The sequence below is a fragment of the Symphodus melops genome (genome assembly GCF_947650265.1).
Source record: "Symphodus melops genome assembly, chromosome: 16".
Classification (NCBI taxonomy): Eukaryota; Metazoa; Chordata; class Actinopteri; order Labriformes; family Labridae; genus Symphodus; species Symphodus melops.
Genome location: NC_136706.1, coordinates 11,762,348 through 11,774,128, shown reverse-complemented (window position 1 = coordinate 11,774,128; position 11,781 = coordinate 11,762,348). Strand labels below are relative to the sequence as shown.

Sequence of the window (11,781 nt, the reverse complement as noted above, 5' to 3'; positions counted from 1 at the left end):
GAAAAGAGGTTTTTAACCTCAGTGGGACTTTTCCTGAGTAAATAACGGTTAAATAAAAAACTAAATAAACAGACGTATACACAATAATCAAGAATGAAGTCGTGAAGTAGTTTTAACTGTCTAGGATGTCGTTGAACATTAGATGCTTATTACTCCTTCCATCCCATTCCATTAAATGCCCAGCACACATTTTACCCATTATTAGAACAACAGAAGTAACAACCAAATCTGGTAACTTGTAGACACAAGTCCATGAAAGGAGTTGCTGAAATATAAGCGCACATTCAAGGAAGGCTTTAAGGCTTGTGCTTTCTCCTTTTGACAATATGTGAGGTGCTTATGACCACATGCCACGATTTTCAATGTCACTGTGTGCTGTTCCTTTCACCCCCCACAACACTTGCTTATATTCACAAAGCCTACACGTTATTGTGGCAGTGAAAGTACAATCATTCAATGTCAATAAGTCAAAACAATTCATGTTGTGTTTGCACTAATGTAAGTCTCTCTTTTCTTTTTTAGGTTGGCTCTCTTAAATGATAAAAATAAAAGATAGCAAAATGACTGAATGGGCTCAGAGGCTGGACTTCCCCTACCGTCCAACATGTCTGCTCACTCTGAACCTCACTCACCTCAGACGACATGATGACCAGCAGTGTGTTTGTGTGCCGAGGCACCATACGAAAGGACACAAGTCCATAGTATTAAAGACCAAATCGTAAGGGGTGCAGTTAGGCTTAAAACATCTTTGCCCATTGCATCACTTAACACAACCACACACGCATACACATTTCTTAACACACTTATACCTCTGTGTGCAGATTCAATATAAACATGACGTCATTCCAGTTTCATTTGCAGGGAAGTTCTCAACACCCTCGATGTACCTGCTTGCATGAAGAACTTGTTTCCAACTTTCCATGTTCGCTTTGTTACATAGACTCTTAAGAACACGGGCCTGAATGATCTTAGCTGTACATCAGTGTACAAACACATTCATGCATGCGATCCAGCTGTACTTAAGCTTTGCAATTTGTATTTATAGATTCTAATGTATAATACTCAAATGACATATTAAGATGGATTTAAGATGAATTTATTGCAGATACGAAAAAAAAATCACTGTTTTTTTATTGTAATAGTTTAGGTAAATTGCACAGTAATATGGAAACATGACTCTGTGAACTTAACGGCGCTCTGCTAATTCCCCCCCCCCCCCCCTTTTTTTTATTATTTTGTTTTTGGTCTCCCTTTGAGCTCCTGCACGCTGATCACTGATCCACTTACTTTCGGATAATTTACAACGAGGACAATGGACTTTACCTTTGATTCAGCGGCAATCCTGCAATACAACAGTGTTCCCCTGTGTCCTTATTATCTTCGCATTATGAATATGATGTATCCTTTTCAACTGCTGTAAAACTGTGATCTAATGTGAGGGGAGGCCTGTGCTGTCCCCTCTGTGACACCTGGTCGAAGAACAATATTTACCATCTGTAAAAAGTCGATCATTATTGAGAACTGATAATGATTGTACACTGCATTATTGAGGTTGTGGTTTCAGGTAAATAAAACATTATAGTATTTAAATAGTCATTTTGTTCTCTGTAATTGTTTACTCCCAGTAACACAGTACACTAGTATTTATAAGTTCAAATATACTCCTGTTTTAACAGTTAGGGAGCACGGAGAGGTAGATATGACTTATCACCACCAGGGGTCAGTGTTAGGTTAAAGATACTTGCACTTCCCATGTGCCGTAACACCTGCTTGACAGGTACAGCCAGCACCTTTTCAGGAAACCTAGAAAGGCACGTCTTAACAAAACCTTTTTTATAGCCAGCTATTGATATTGATATTGTAATCTGAATATGCAAGACCACGGAGCTGCCTGAAGTGAAAAACAAAGCAATCATGCGTAATAAAAAAGGAAAACGGAGACATGTACGTGCCTATGCTGCTTTATGCAAAACACCCGTTTTAAACAAATGTATGAAAACAATTTTGATCAGTAACGTGCCAAAGCCAGGAGAACGTGCAGCGACCGCATCCCTGCTCTGTCTCTTTAACCAGCAAGATCACTGCTCCTGTGGTCCCTCCCATTCTCAGCCCCTTCCAGTGTTGCTGGCCTGAGATGGGAGCACACTCAGCAGCACCATCTCGACCGGAGAAACGGGAGAAACCTCGGGGTGAAAAAAAAAAAGAATATAATAAAACAAAAAAAAATACCTGGTCCAAGCCGTGGCATAGAAATGGGATAATGGGACGATTTGTTTTCTGCAGCCGAGGCATCGTTGCAGCTTGATCGCGCCCTGTAGAGAAAGTCAGATGTTGTGTTTAGCGCTTTTTTATCCATTCTCCTTGAGCGCTGCTGGTACAAAGGCGCTCAGGCAGGAGAGCAGCAGCACCTGGGATTACTGCCGTGTGGATGGGCGAGAGTGAACAGACCCACTGTCACTAACAAACGAGGGAACGGTAAACCGACACAGTGAGTGACTCCAGACGGATTTAATCACTTTCTCATTTATTTTTCCTCTCTCTTTCCCTGTCATCCCCGCGAGGACAGATGCTGTCATTGTGTCGAGGCTGAGATTATAAAAGGAAAAACAAACAGTCTACGACCTAAAAGTGGCCTTTTCTGGAATAATGCACGAGAAACACGGGCTTTATTACAGCTTTTTATTGCTTTTTATGCCTCACACATTCCCTCTGACTGAACAGCCGGATTCTCTTGTTCAGAATGGGATGCATTGTTGCATCTGCGCAGCCCACGACAAGTGTCAGCAATTAGGCTGTATGTATCTGAACGGTTTACCTCAAGGATTGTTATAAACACTGCCACTGGTTTCTCACTGTAGGTTGCCATTTTTTTGTCCTGAAGAATTATTTGATTAAACTGGACTTAAAGGTGCCCCTTTGGCATCATTCATCCAGCCCAAGTGAATAAGGGTACACCAGGCACAATATGGTGGAGCCGGTGGGTTTCATTGAAGCGTGGAAGGCACAGTTTCCAGAGTCAGAGCCCCCAAAGATGGAGCTGCGGTCTGTTGGAGGAATTGAGCAGGAGCTGGAGAGGTGCAAGGCATCCATCAGGCGCCTGGAGCAGGAAGTGAACAAGGAGCGCTTCCGAATGATTTACCTGCAGACCCTCTTAGCAAAGGAGAGGAAGAGCTATGACAAGCAGCGATGGGGCTTCAGGAAGACCCCCTTGAATGAGGGGGTGGACTCTGCGTCCACACAGGGAGCAGAGTGCCAATCCCAGCAGCCACACATGCAGGAGACTGGTGGCGTTGGAGTGGTCGTAGGAGGTGGAGGGTATGGTGCTGGGAGTGGAAGTATTGGGGATAGGAGCCGGTATCAGCCTCTAGGAGAAGGAGCTGGTCGGTCCAAACCCAGACCTCCACCAGCCAGGAAGTCCGCTTCCCATGGTGACGGCCTGGAGTCCGCTTTTGAGGTTCCCCAGCAGGCTGAGTCGACCTCTTGCGACAACCTTGATGGCCTCTCGCCGTCCAAGCAGCGAAGCGGCATCACCGTTTCCCCCCGCAGGCCAAACCTTCCGCCCCCAGATAAGGAGCTGCTATCTGACCCCAAGGACAAGTTGGGGATGGGACTTGGGGTAGCGGCACTGCGGTCCAACTTTGAGAGGATCAAACGGGCCAACTCTCACTCTGCAGGCGATGTAGCAAAGGGCCAGGAGAAGCAGCTGCCACCACCACCACCACCATTCTACACCAACATGGAGTTCCACCATGACAGGGGTCTGGTCAGGGTCAACGACCGGGATGTCTCCGACAAGATCAGCTCCCTGGGCAGCCAGGCCATGCAGATGGAGCGAAAAAGATCCCTTCACTCCCTCCCAGGTAACCTAGCAACAGTAGCAGGGGAGCTCCGTGCTCGACCAGTGTACAGAGGTCGATCCACCGAGAGCACCTGCGGGTATGATGCTGAATATGAAGACGGTGAACCCAACCAGCGACATTCAGGAAGGGCCAATGGGGGCAAACCTCCTCCCCCTCCTTGGCAGCCCTCTGAGTTCCAAGCCTACTCCAGCGTCTATGTGGGTGGGGTGATGATGGGAGAAGGTGGCGGAGGAGATGGGAGAGGTAGTGGTGGAGGTGGTGGTGGTGGTGGTGGAGTCACAATGAGAGACCTCGGGGGAGGAGATGACCACCTGTTGACCTGGCCGCGCCGTTCTTACTCCCCAGGCAGCTTTGAGGACGTTGGCGGAGGTGGGGGTTACACGCCGGACTGCAGCTCCAATGAAAACCTCACATCCAGCGAGGAGGACTTCTCCTCAGGCCAGTCCAGCCACGTCTCGCCAAGTCCCACCACTGCCTTCCGTCGTCCGTTTAGGGAGAAGAGTCGCTCACCGTCCCAAAATTCCCAGAACTCCCAGCACTCCTTCGACAGCAGCAGCCCTCCGACCCCACAGTCCCAGAAGCGTCACCACCGGCAACAGGGAGGCCACGTGGTCATGTCTGAGGCTACTATTGTGAGCGTTCGCAAGACTGGGCAGATCTGGCCACCTGCTGCCCACCATGACCTGATGCCACACGGCAGAACACCCCACGACAACAGTTACCATGGAGACCATCTAGGTGAGTGTTTCTGCTTTCACATATTTGTTGTGGTGGAGAGAAGGTGTGTAAAGACTTTTTCAGGTTCACAAAGAAACATGATAGCCTGGCTGTGCTTGGAGGACAGACAAAAAAGAATGGATGCCTGAGTGAATGAGGGTAATTTAGTCATGCTGGAATTATGTTGGCACCAACTCCTTCCCATTTCAGCCTCCTTTTCCTACTCCTAGTCCTTTCCTTTTAAAAGCCCAAAGCATCCAGATGTTCACATGATTGATAGTACGTGTGAACACTGAAGACTGAGTGTCCTTTGCGTGGCCTCGTGTGGGAGACGGATGAAAGATCCACCTCTGCTCATGCCTGGAATGTCAGCCGGGTGGGTGAACAATAAATGCGGTCAGTCTGGGTTGAAACTGCAGGCCTCGTCTTACTCAAATGACTCCTGTGGCTCTGAGTACAGAATTCCAATCACAGGTGTCTATCTGTCTGCCTTGCCTGCCTTTTTTCTCTTTCTGCATGACTGGAAGACATTTCCGTTGTACCTTTTTGAGCGAGTGAAAGAAATCTGCTCTCATCTTGACAAAGCATTATCTTCAGTATCCCTAACCACTAAATTGCAGCCTTGGAGCAATGGCACCTGTAATAGAGCAGCAGCTAGCAGATAGACGTGCAGCCTGGAGCTGAAGACACAGGCACTGACTAACCGACTGGAGCAACAACAACAGAGGAGTGTTATGCTCATAGAAGCACCTTAGGAGGGCTTAGCTTGCTGTAATTCCTCTGTAAAGTTTCCATTTTAGAGGCTGTGCCAGCTTACAATCACTGCTTTGGTAGTTCAAATATTTGTCTCATTTTTAGACTTCAAGTGCTGTGTGTTGAGCTGTGGTCGTGCACATTTTGAATGTTGTCTCTCTTTGGTTTTCTACTGTTGAAGTGAGGAGTGTGTTGGCGCCAATATATTGTAACAGATTTGGACATGGACCAGCGTCTGGTGGGACCAGACAGGCAGTAGGGTGCAGGCAAACCGTGCCAGGGTAGACTGGAAGGACGGGGAACAGTAGTATTAGATTGAGGCAAACATAAAAAAAAAAAGAGGAAAACAGAGGTAACGTTTTGTTGATGGACCTACTTTGCCTTTACAAGACAGTCACAGCTTATTCCAAAGACATGCCTGTCATCTTTCTAATGGCATGGCCGTTGTAGAAACAAGATACACCTCTCCGCCAAAATATCCTGAGTGGAAAACCAGTCTCTGTGCATCTATAATTCATTTATTTCAACAAAGGTACTGATGCATTAGCCTTGGTGGAAAAAACTAAAATGTTTTTTTTTTTTACCGACAGGATGCGACCATTAAACTGCAGAGTCACCTTTTGTCCATAACCGTCTCCCGTGAAATTACTCACAAGAAAAGTTATGTCATGACACTTAACACAACAGACGTACTCGTGAAATTATTCAGAGACCCAACGTGAAATGAAATGACGTCGAAAAAAGCCCTTAGCAGCGGCAAGGAATCTGTTGCATCGTGCTGCAACCGGGACGAGAAAGTTGGACAGAGGGAGAGAGAGGGACAGGAAGACATCTTCCATTTTAATCTCCATTCCCTCCCTGATGACATGTAATGGGCAAACATCATCAACAATGAAGTACAATGCTAACACGCTTCTCTCCGACAGCAATTAAGATTGTGCATGTTAGCAGCAAAAGCCAAAATAGCTGGGTCCCCAGCAAATGGCTAGTGAATTCCCCAGCTGTTATTTTGAGGATTATGGCTGCACTGTCTGCTCTCTTTGTTTTAAAAAAAAAAATACAATCTTTTCCACAACAATGAGCCCTGTGGGGCAGCGGACGGAGATGGAGAGTGGGGGGATGTGTTGCAGACAGAGATGCATTTAGTGGGATAATCTGGAATTTGAGCACGAGAAGTAAAATGTTGGTTAGACACCCTGCAGAGTGCTCTTGTTGTCGAGTCGGGGGTTTAAGCTGAGGGCAGATAGGCGTGATGATAGGACAGTGAAGGTGGTGACAAATTAAACATTGCATCGTTCTGGTGCCCCCCCTGGTTCTGTTTTAGTTTTCACCAACCACCACGGGAGAGCAGACAGGACGGGTAGAGAAGTTTGAGAGTTTTTTTTTTTTTTTTCTTCGTGGGCGCTTGATGGTAATAATGAAGAGTGGGATGGTGTTGTGAGGAAGACTAAGGGAGGCAGAGTGCAAGGCAGAGCTGTCGTTTCTCGCTTCATTGGCCGGGGATGCGGGGGCTGCAGAGAGGCACAGATGGGAAGAACTCTCCCGTTGCGTAACAGAAACACACAGACTCTGGCTCACACACAAAGACACACACGGTTTGATGTTCACTCCGTTACCTTGAGGATGCTTTCCCCTTTCGGCGATAGGTGCACACATATGCTTGAGATAATGGTCTAACTGGAGGAAGGATGTTTCATGCCAGTGGTTGACCCAACTCTGGAGGAGTCACACCATCTGCCAGAGCTGACTTGATCTATAGTGACTCTTCTTCTCTTCTTTTTTTTTTCTTTCGTCTTCTCTGCGTGTCAGCAACGGTAGTAATTGCTCCATGGTGTGTTTTGTTTATTTAATGCAGGGGGTGGTATTCAAAATGAGAAGTTCACATGCTGTGCAGAGATGAGCAGGAGTGTTTTTTTTTTTTTTATGACTGTGACAAAAAAAGCAACAAATCAGCAACACGAGCGAAAGATCAGAATAAAGAAATCTCTCTCGAGTGTCATTCAGTGGGAAGGCAGAGACGTCTGGCAAGCGAAAACTACGCTCGAAAAAAAAACATCAAACGTGTTCGGAAGCACAACCATCAGCTGCCAACTTTCCAGTTTTTAACTCAGCTTTGCAAACATGAATGCTGCAATGTTGCATCATGTATTTGATCATTTGTACCCAGTTCCATGACTGACAGGTCTCTTTCACATCAATGTGACTCGTTTTTTATTTTATTTTTTTTTTTTTTAAATCACATCCTGCATGCAAAAGCAGAGCAAATCTCCCGAAGAGAGAACATGAACATTGATTTCTGAAGAAGGCAGACGTGTATTTTGTGAGCTGAAAGGTTGCAGAAGAAGAAAAATGTGTTCACAAAAAATTGGATTGTACTGAAAAGGGGGATACATGTCAGATCTTTGAATTCAAATCCAAACCAAACCCACAAACATTGCCTTTTTTTTTTTTTACATTTTTTAATGACATCATTGGAGAAAAGGAGCTTCCAAACCCTTCTGAAATGACACGGGTGGTTCCCAAAAATGGTTTGTTTCTTCCTATGCTGTTTCCAGAAGGGAATTCTGACTCTAAACCAGGGAATACCTGTGGCTTTGTGTCTGTGAGGGCAGGAATGCCAAAGCAGGACAGACCTTTAAAAGCCTCAATGGTTTTATTGTCCAAAACCTCCGACTCCCTCAGCTGGGTCCCGTCAGTAGTGATATTTTTAGGCAATAACAAACTTTTTCTTTCTGTCTGCAATTTCTCTGGTTGAAGGTTATTTATCACTCCGACTGAAGTGTGGTTTTTGCATTTTATGTCATTTTAATCCTCACTAGACTTGCTCGGGACTAGAGTTGTTGATTGATTTAAAATCCTCGTAAGAGTACCACATCCCGGGGTCATGATCAGAACTGAGCTCATGTTGGTTTATTTTTAGTACATACCTAACCTCTCTGTGTCGGGTTTTCACTAGTGTCAATGTTCACTTTTATATATGCTTTTTGAAATGCAGAAATCATCACGAATGAAATCCCGTTCAACATTCATACATCCAAATAATGTGTTTGGAATAAGTAACCTTTGTAAGTAAAAAGGTTCTTTTCTGAGCAGTTGAGTCTTTTGGAAGGGGAAAAGTTCATGTGTGTCAAACTTTTAATTACAAGACTTAATGTAGTGTGAGGCAGATTTAGCTGTTAACTCTCCAACACGTGAACGTTTCCTAGAGGAGCAAAAGAGATCATTTATCTCACACAAAGATAACATGTTAATTTAATAAAACTGTAAGCTTGTTAAATACTACAAATATTACGCAACATAGACCCCAATTTACAAAATGTTATTTCGAAGAAGCTATCTGTAACCCTGACACATAGTGTTTTTAAATGCCAAACATTGGAGACAGCCCAAACGTTTTTTTGGGGGGGGGGAGTTTTGAAAAAAGTTTAAGGTTGGGTAGAATAAGTCAAATCTGAAATAGCTTGCTAGCCTGCTGCAACACCTGTCAGTTTTTCCCATGATTACTGTTCTCATACCGAGCAATCTGAGGGGGCGTCCAAAAGACCGTTTGGAGGACTCCGGACCAGATTTGAAACTTAGAAGGAGGACATACTTGCTGCTTTATTATCAGATGAGACAACATTTCAAAATAGCATGTTTCCTTAATGTCTGATGATAAAGTCAGGCTTTTTTAATTCGGCAAATATCTTACATATTGCTCCTTTTTATTGAAAGTATTTGATTACTTAAAATTCTCACACACATATATATCTCTGATGTAGCATACAAGCAAGTTTATCATAACTTCGTAACGTAGGCCTTCGGCTTGACATGATGACACATCCTAATGGTGACTAAAGTAGTTGAACTTTCAGAAGAACTTCTATTTGAACCTTATTCAGCTCTGTTTAAACTTCACACATTTCTCCCCTGCAGATAATCCAAATCACTGAGGGGTGTGTGTCAGATGTATGCCGTAGCTGAGAACAGATTATATCAAGAGTTGCTGTGTGTGTTTCCGGGTATTTTGCAAAATCTATTTGTTGCTTAATGCCATGATGGCAAATGTACACATGCTTACTCCCTGGGAAATCAGAGATGATCGTGTTGTGTGTGTGTGTTTCTGTGTGTGTGTGTGTGTGTGTGTGTGTGTGTGTGTGTTTCTGTGTGTGTGTGTGTGTGTGTGTGTGTGTGTGTGTGTGTGTGTGTTTGGGATTTTATGATTGAATGTAAATCCTGTAACAAGCAGGCGATCAGTGGAGATGACTGTCTGAAGCAGCACTGCCAGAGAGGATCTGAGGCTGTGTATGTTTCTTCCTGTCTGATGTGTACTTGTGTGAATGGTGTGAATGTGCACATATTGCACCATGGGATTCAGCATGTTTCAATGTGTGCATGTAGGTACCGGGACTCGGGGGGTACAAGATGAAAAGGCGTGATGGTTAGAGACGGCTCATAAGACACAGGGAGAAATTTAGTCAGTGGTACCTCCGGCAGACACCACATGCTCTACAGCGTAGTCCGGCGTGGCACAGTGACCTTCTTTTCACTCTGAAGGAGGGATGGGGGGGGGGGGGGGTGAAGGGGGGGTGAAGGGGGGGTGAAGGCTGTTAAACCGGCTTGTTCAAGTCTTTTGAGTGTTAGCTTGGCACTGAAAGCCTCAGTTACCTCAGCCGACACTCATACAGGAGCTGCAGGCTCATAGTTGGGCCATGAGTGTTAGAGAGAAGCTTGAAAGGATAAGAAGAAGTGAAGGTGGGGACAGGAGGGAGGGCGGGGTGGGGCAAGGGGGGGTGGAAGCGGATCTGTCTTTCTTCCAGCTGGGTGCTCTTCTTAGCCCTTCACTGGGCTGGTGCAACCTGCTCAGACCAATTACGCTGTCACAAAAACGCTCCCTTTGTTCCCTTTTCTGGGATCAGTCATGGAGGAGGAAAACCTGTTGAATCACTCCACATTTAGCTGGTTTGTTTTTAACATTACTGCTTATGCGTTTCTGTGTATCTCTAACATTCCCCTTTAAGTCTCACTTCCAAATGAAACAATTACATAAAAACACATTTTTATTTTAGAAAGACATGCTACAAAACATCAGTCTTGAAATGTTAACATTATAATGCTTAAGAAAAGTTATCTCATGTCACTGTACATGAGGGACTGTAATCTTTGTCATATTTAACTAAAGAGACGAAGAAGAACTTATAACATATTCTTAATAGGCAGACGCTTCTGGCAGAATCAGACTCATTATTGGACAGCTATCTGCCATATTTGGAGTGAAAAAGTAGGATTTAGGGAAATTACAAAAAAATTATTTGCCGCTTTTTTATCCCCCATATGTCATGTTATATGCAAACTCTATCACCAATAAAGTAAAATTATTTTTTTTTTTTGTATTTTAGGAAAACTTGTGTAAGTCCCCCTCCCTGAAATCTAATTGGCCACCCCCATAATCATTAACTATGAATGTCTCGTTGCTTGTTAGCGGCAGTAAATGTGTTAGAATCAGCTACAAGGTTGTGCTGCAACAGCCTGCTATTAACTTCTTTAGCATTTGTATGTAGCTCATTTCTTTTAGTACTTTAAATTGGGTCTTCGGAAATGCGTATTTTTTAAATCCTGTTTTATTTTTTGTCATAAATATAATTGTACACACACGAGCATGTCACCCAGTGGGGCGGCGAAGAAGTCTGTATCCATCCCTGCATTGAACATGACATTTGCATATACTCTCAGCAACAACAGCCTGCAATATAGCCCTAAATTAAAACTGTAACAATACAACTGCAAGTAACCAACAAGATGCAAATCCATCAAAACTACTAACCTTTGTCACAATATTTTAAATCGTGCAAAGAACAGCTTAGCTGTTAAAATGTAAGTACTCCGTTTCTTGTTATTGTCTACCCAGACTCCTCCTGCTGGAGACGTCTAGCCTAGCATTGTGAGTAGTGTGGTGGTCCTTGGTTGGTAGTGCCCATTAGCTAGAACGGAGCTCCAGCTACCCAAAAGGCTGGGTTGGTTTGTTATGCTGGAGCTGCCAGTTTCTGCCCTTATGTGTGTGTTTGTTGAGCTTCAGGGACAGACATTAAAAGTACAGTAAGGCAAACCTTTGGGTGAGAGGAAGCAGATTGGATGATTATGACCTGACACTGAAAATAGACATGCAAATACAAACAAACATAAACACAAAGTCACAGCCCGCCAGTTATATCCAGTGAATGCCAAGCACCCAGCCACAATCTCTAAGCAACAACTCTTTAAATAAATAAAAAAAAAATCCCCTGACATAAATTCTGGTGACTTGTTTCTCTCTGGCCTTTTGAACAGCGGCCATCTTGGCTCTCTGTTAAATGGCATGCACTGTCACAGTCACGAAGCTTGTCATTTTGATTGGCCTAAGTGCAGGGAAACTGTGCTTGCTAGTGTCTGCAGCCAGGTTAAATAAAACCACTTACAGCTCACTACTAGCCAT

General features: G+C 44.3%; 1 protein-coding gene across 1 annotated transcript in view; it reads left to right on the top strand.

The window, feature by feature from the left end:
- Window positions 1-2,040: 2,040 nt before the first annotated feature.
- Window positions 2,041-11,781, top strand: part of LOC306837247 (breakpoint cluster region protein-like) — an 86,412-nt gene continuing 76,671 nt past the window's right edge. The window contains exon 1 of the mRNA XM_079364847.1: window positions 2,041-4,598. Within this exon, the coding sequence (XP_079220973.1) occupies window positions 2,966-4,598 (1,633 nt within the window). The 5' untranslated portion in view covers window positions 2,041-2,965. The remainder of the gene's footprint in view (window positions 4,599-11,781) is intronic.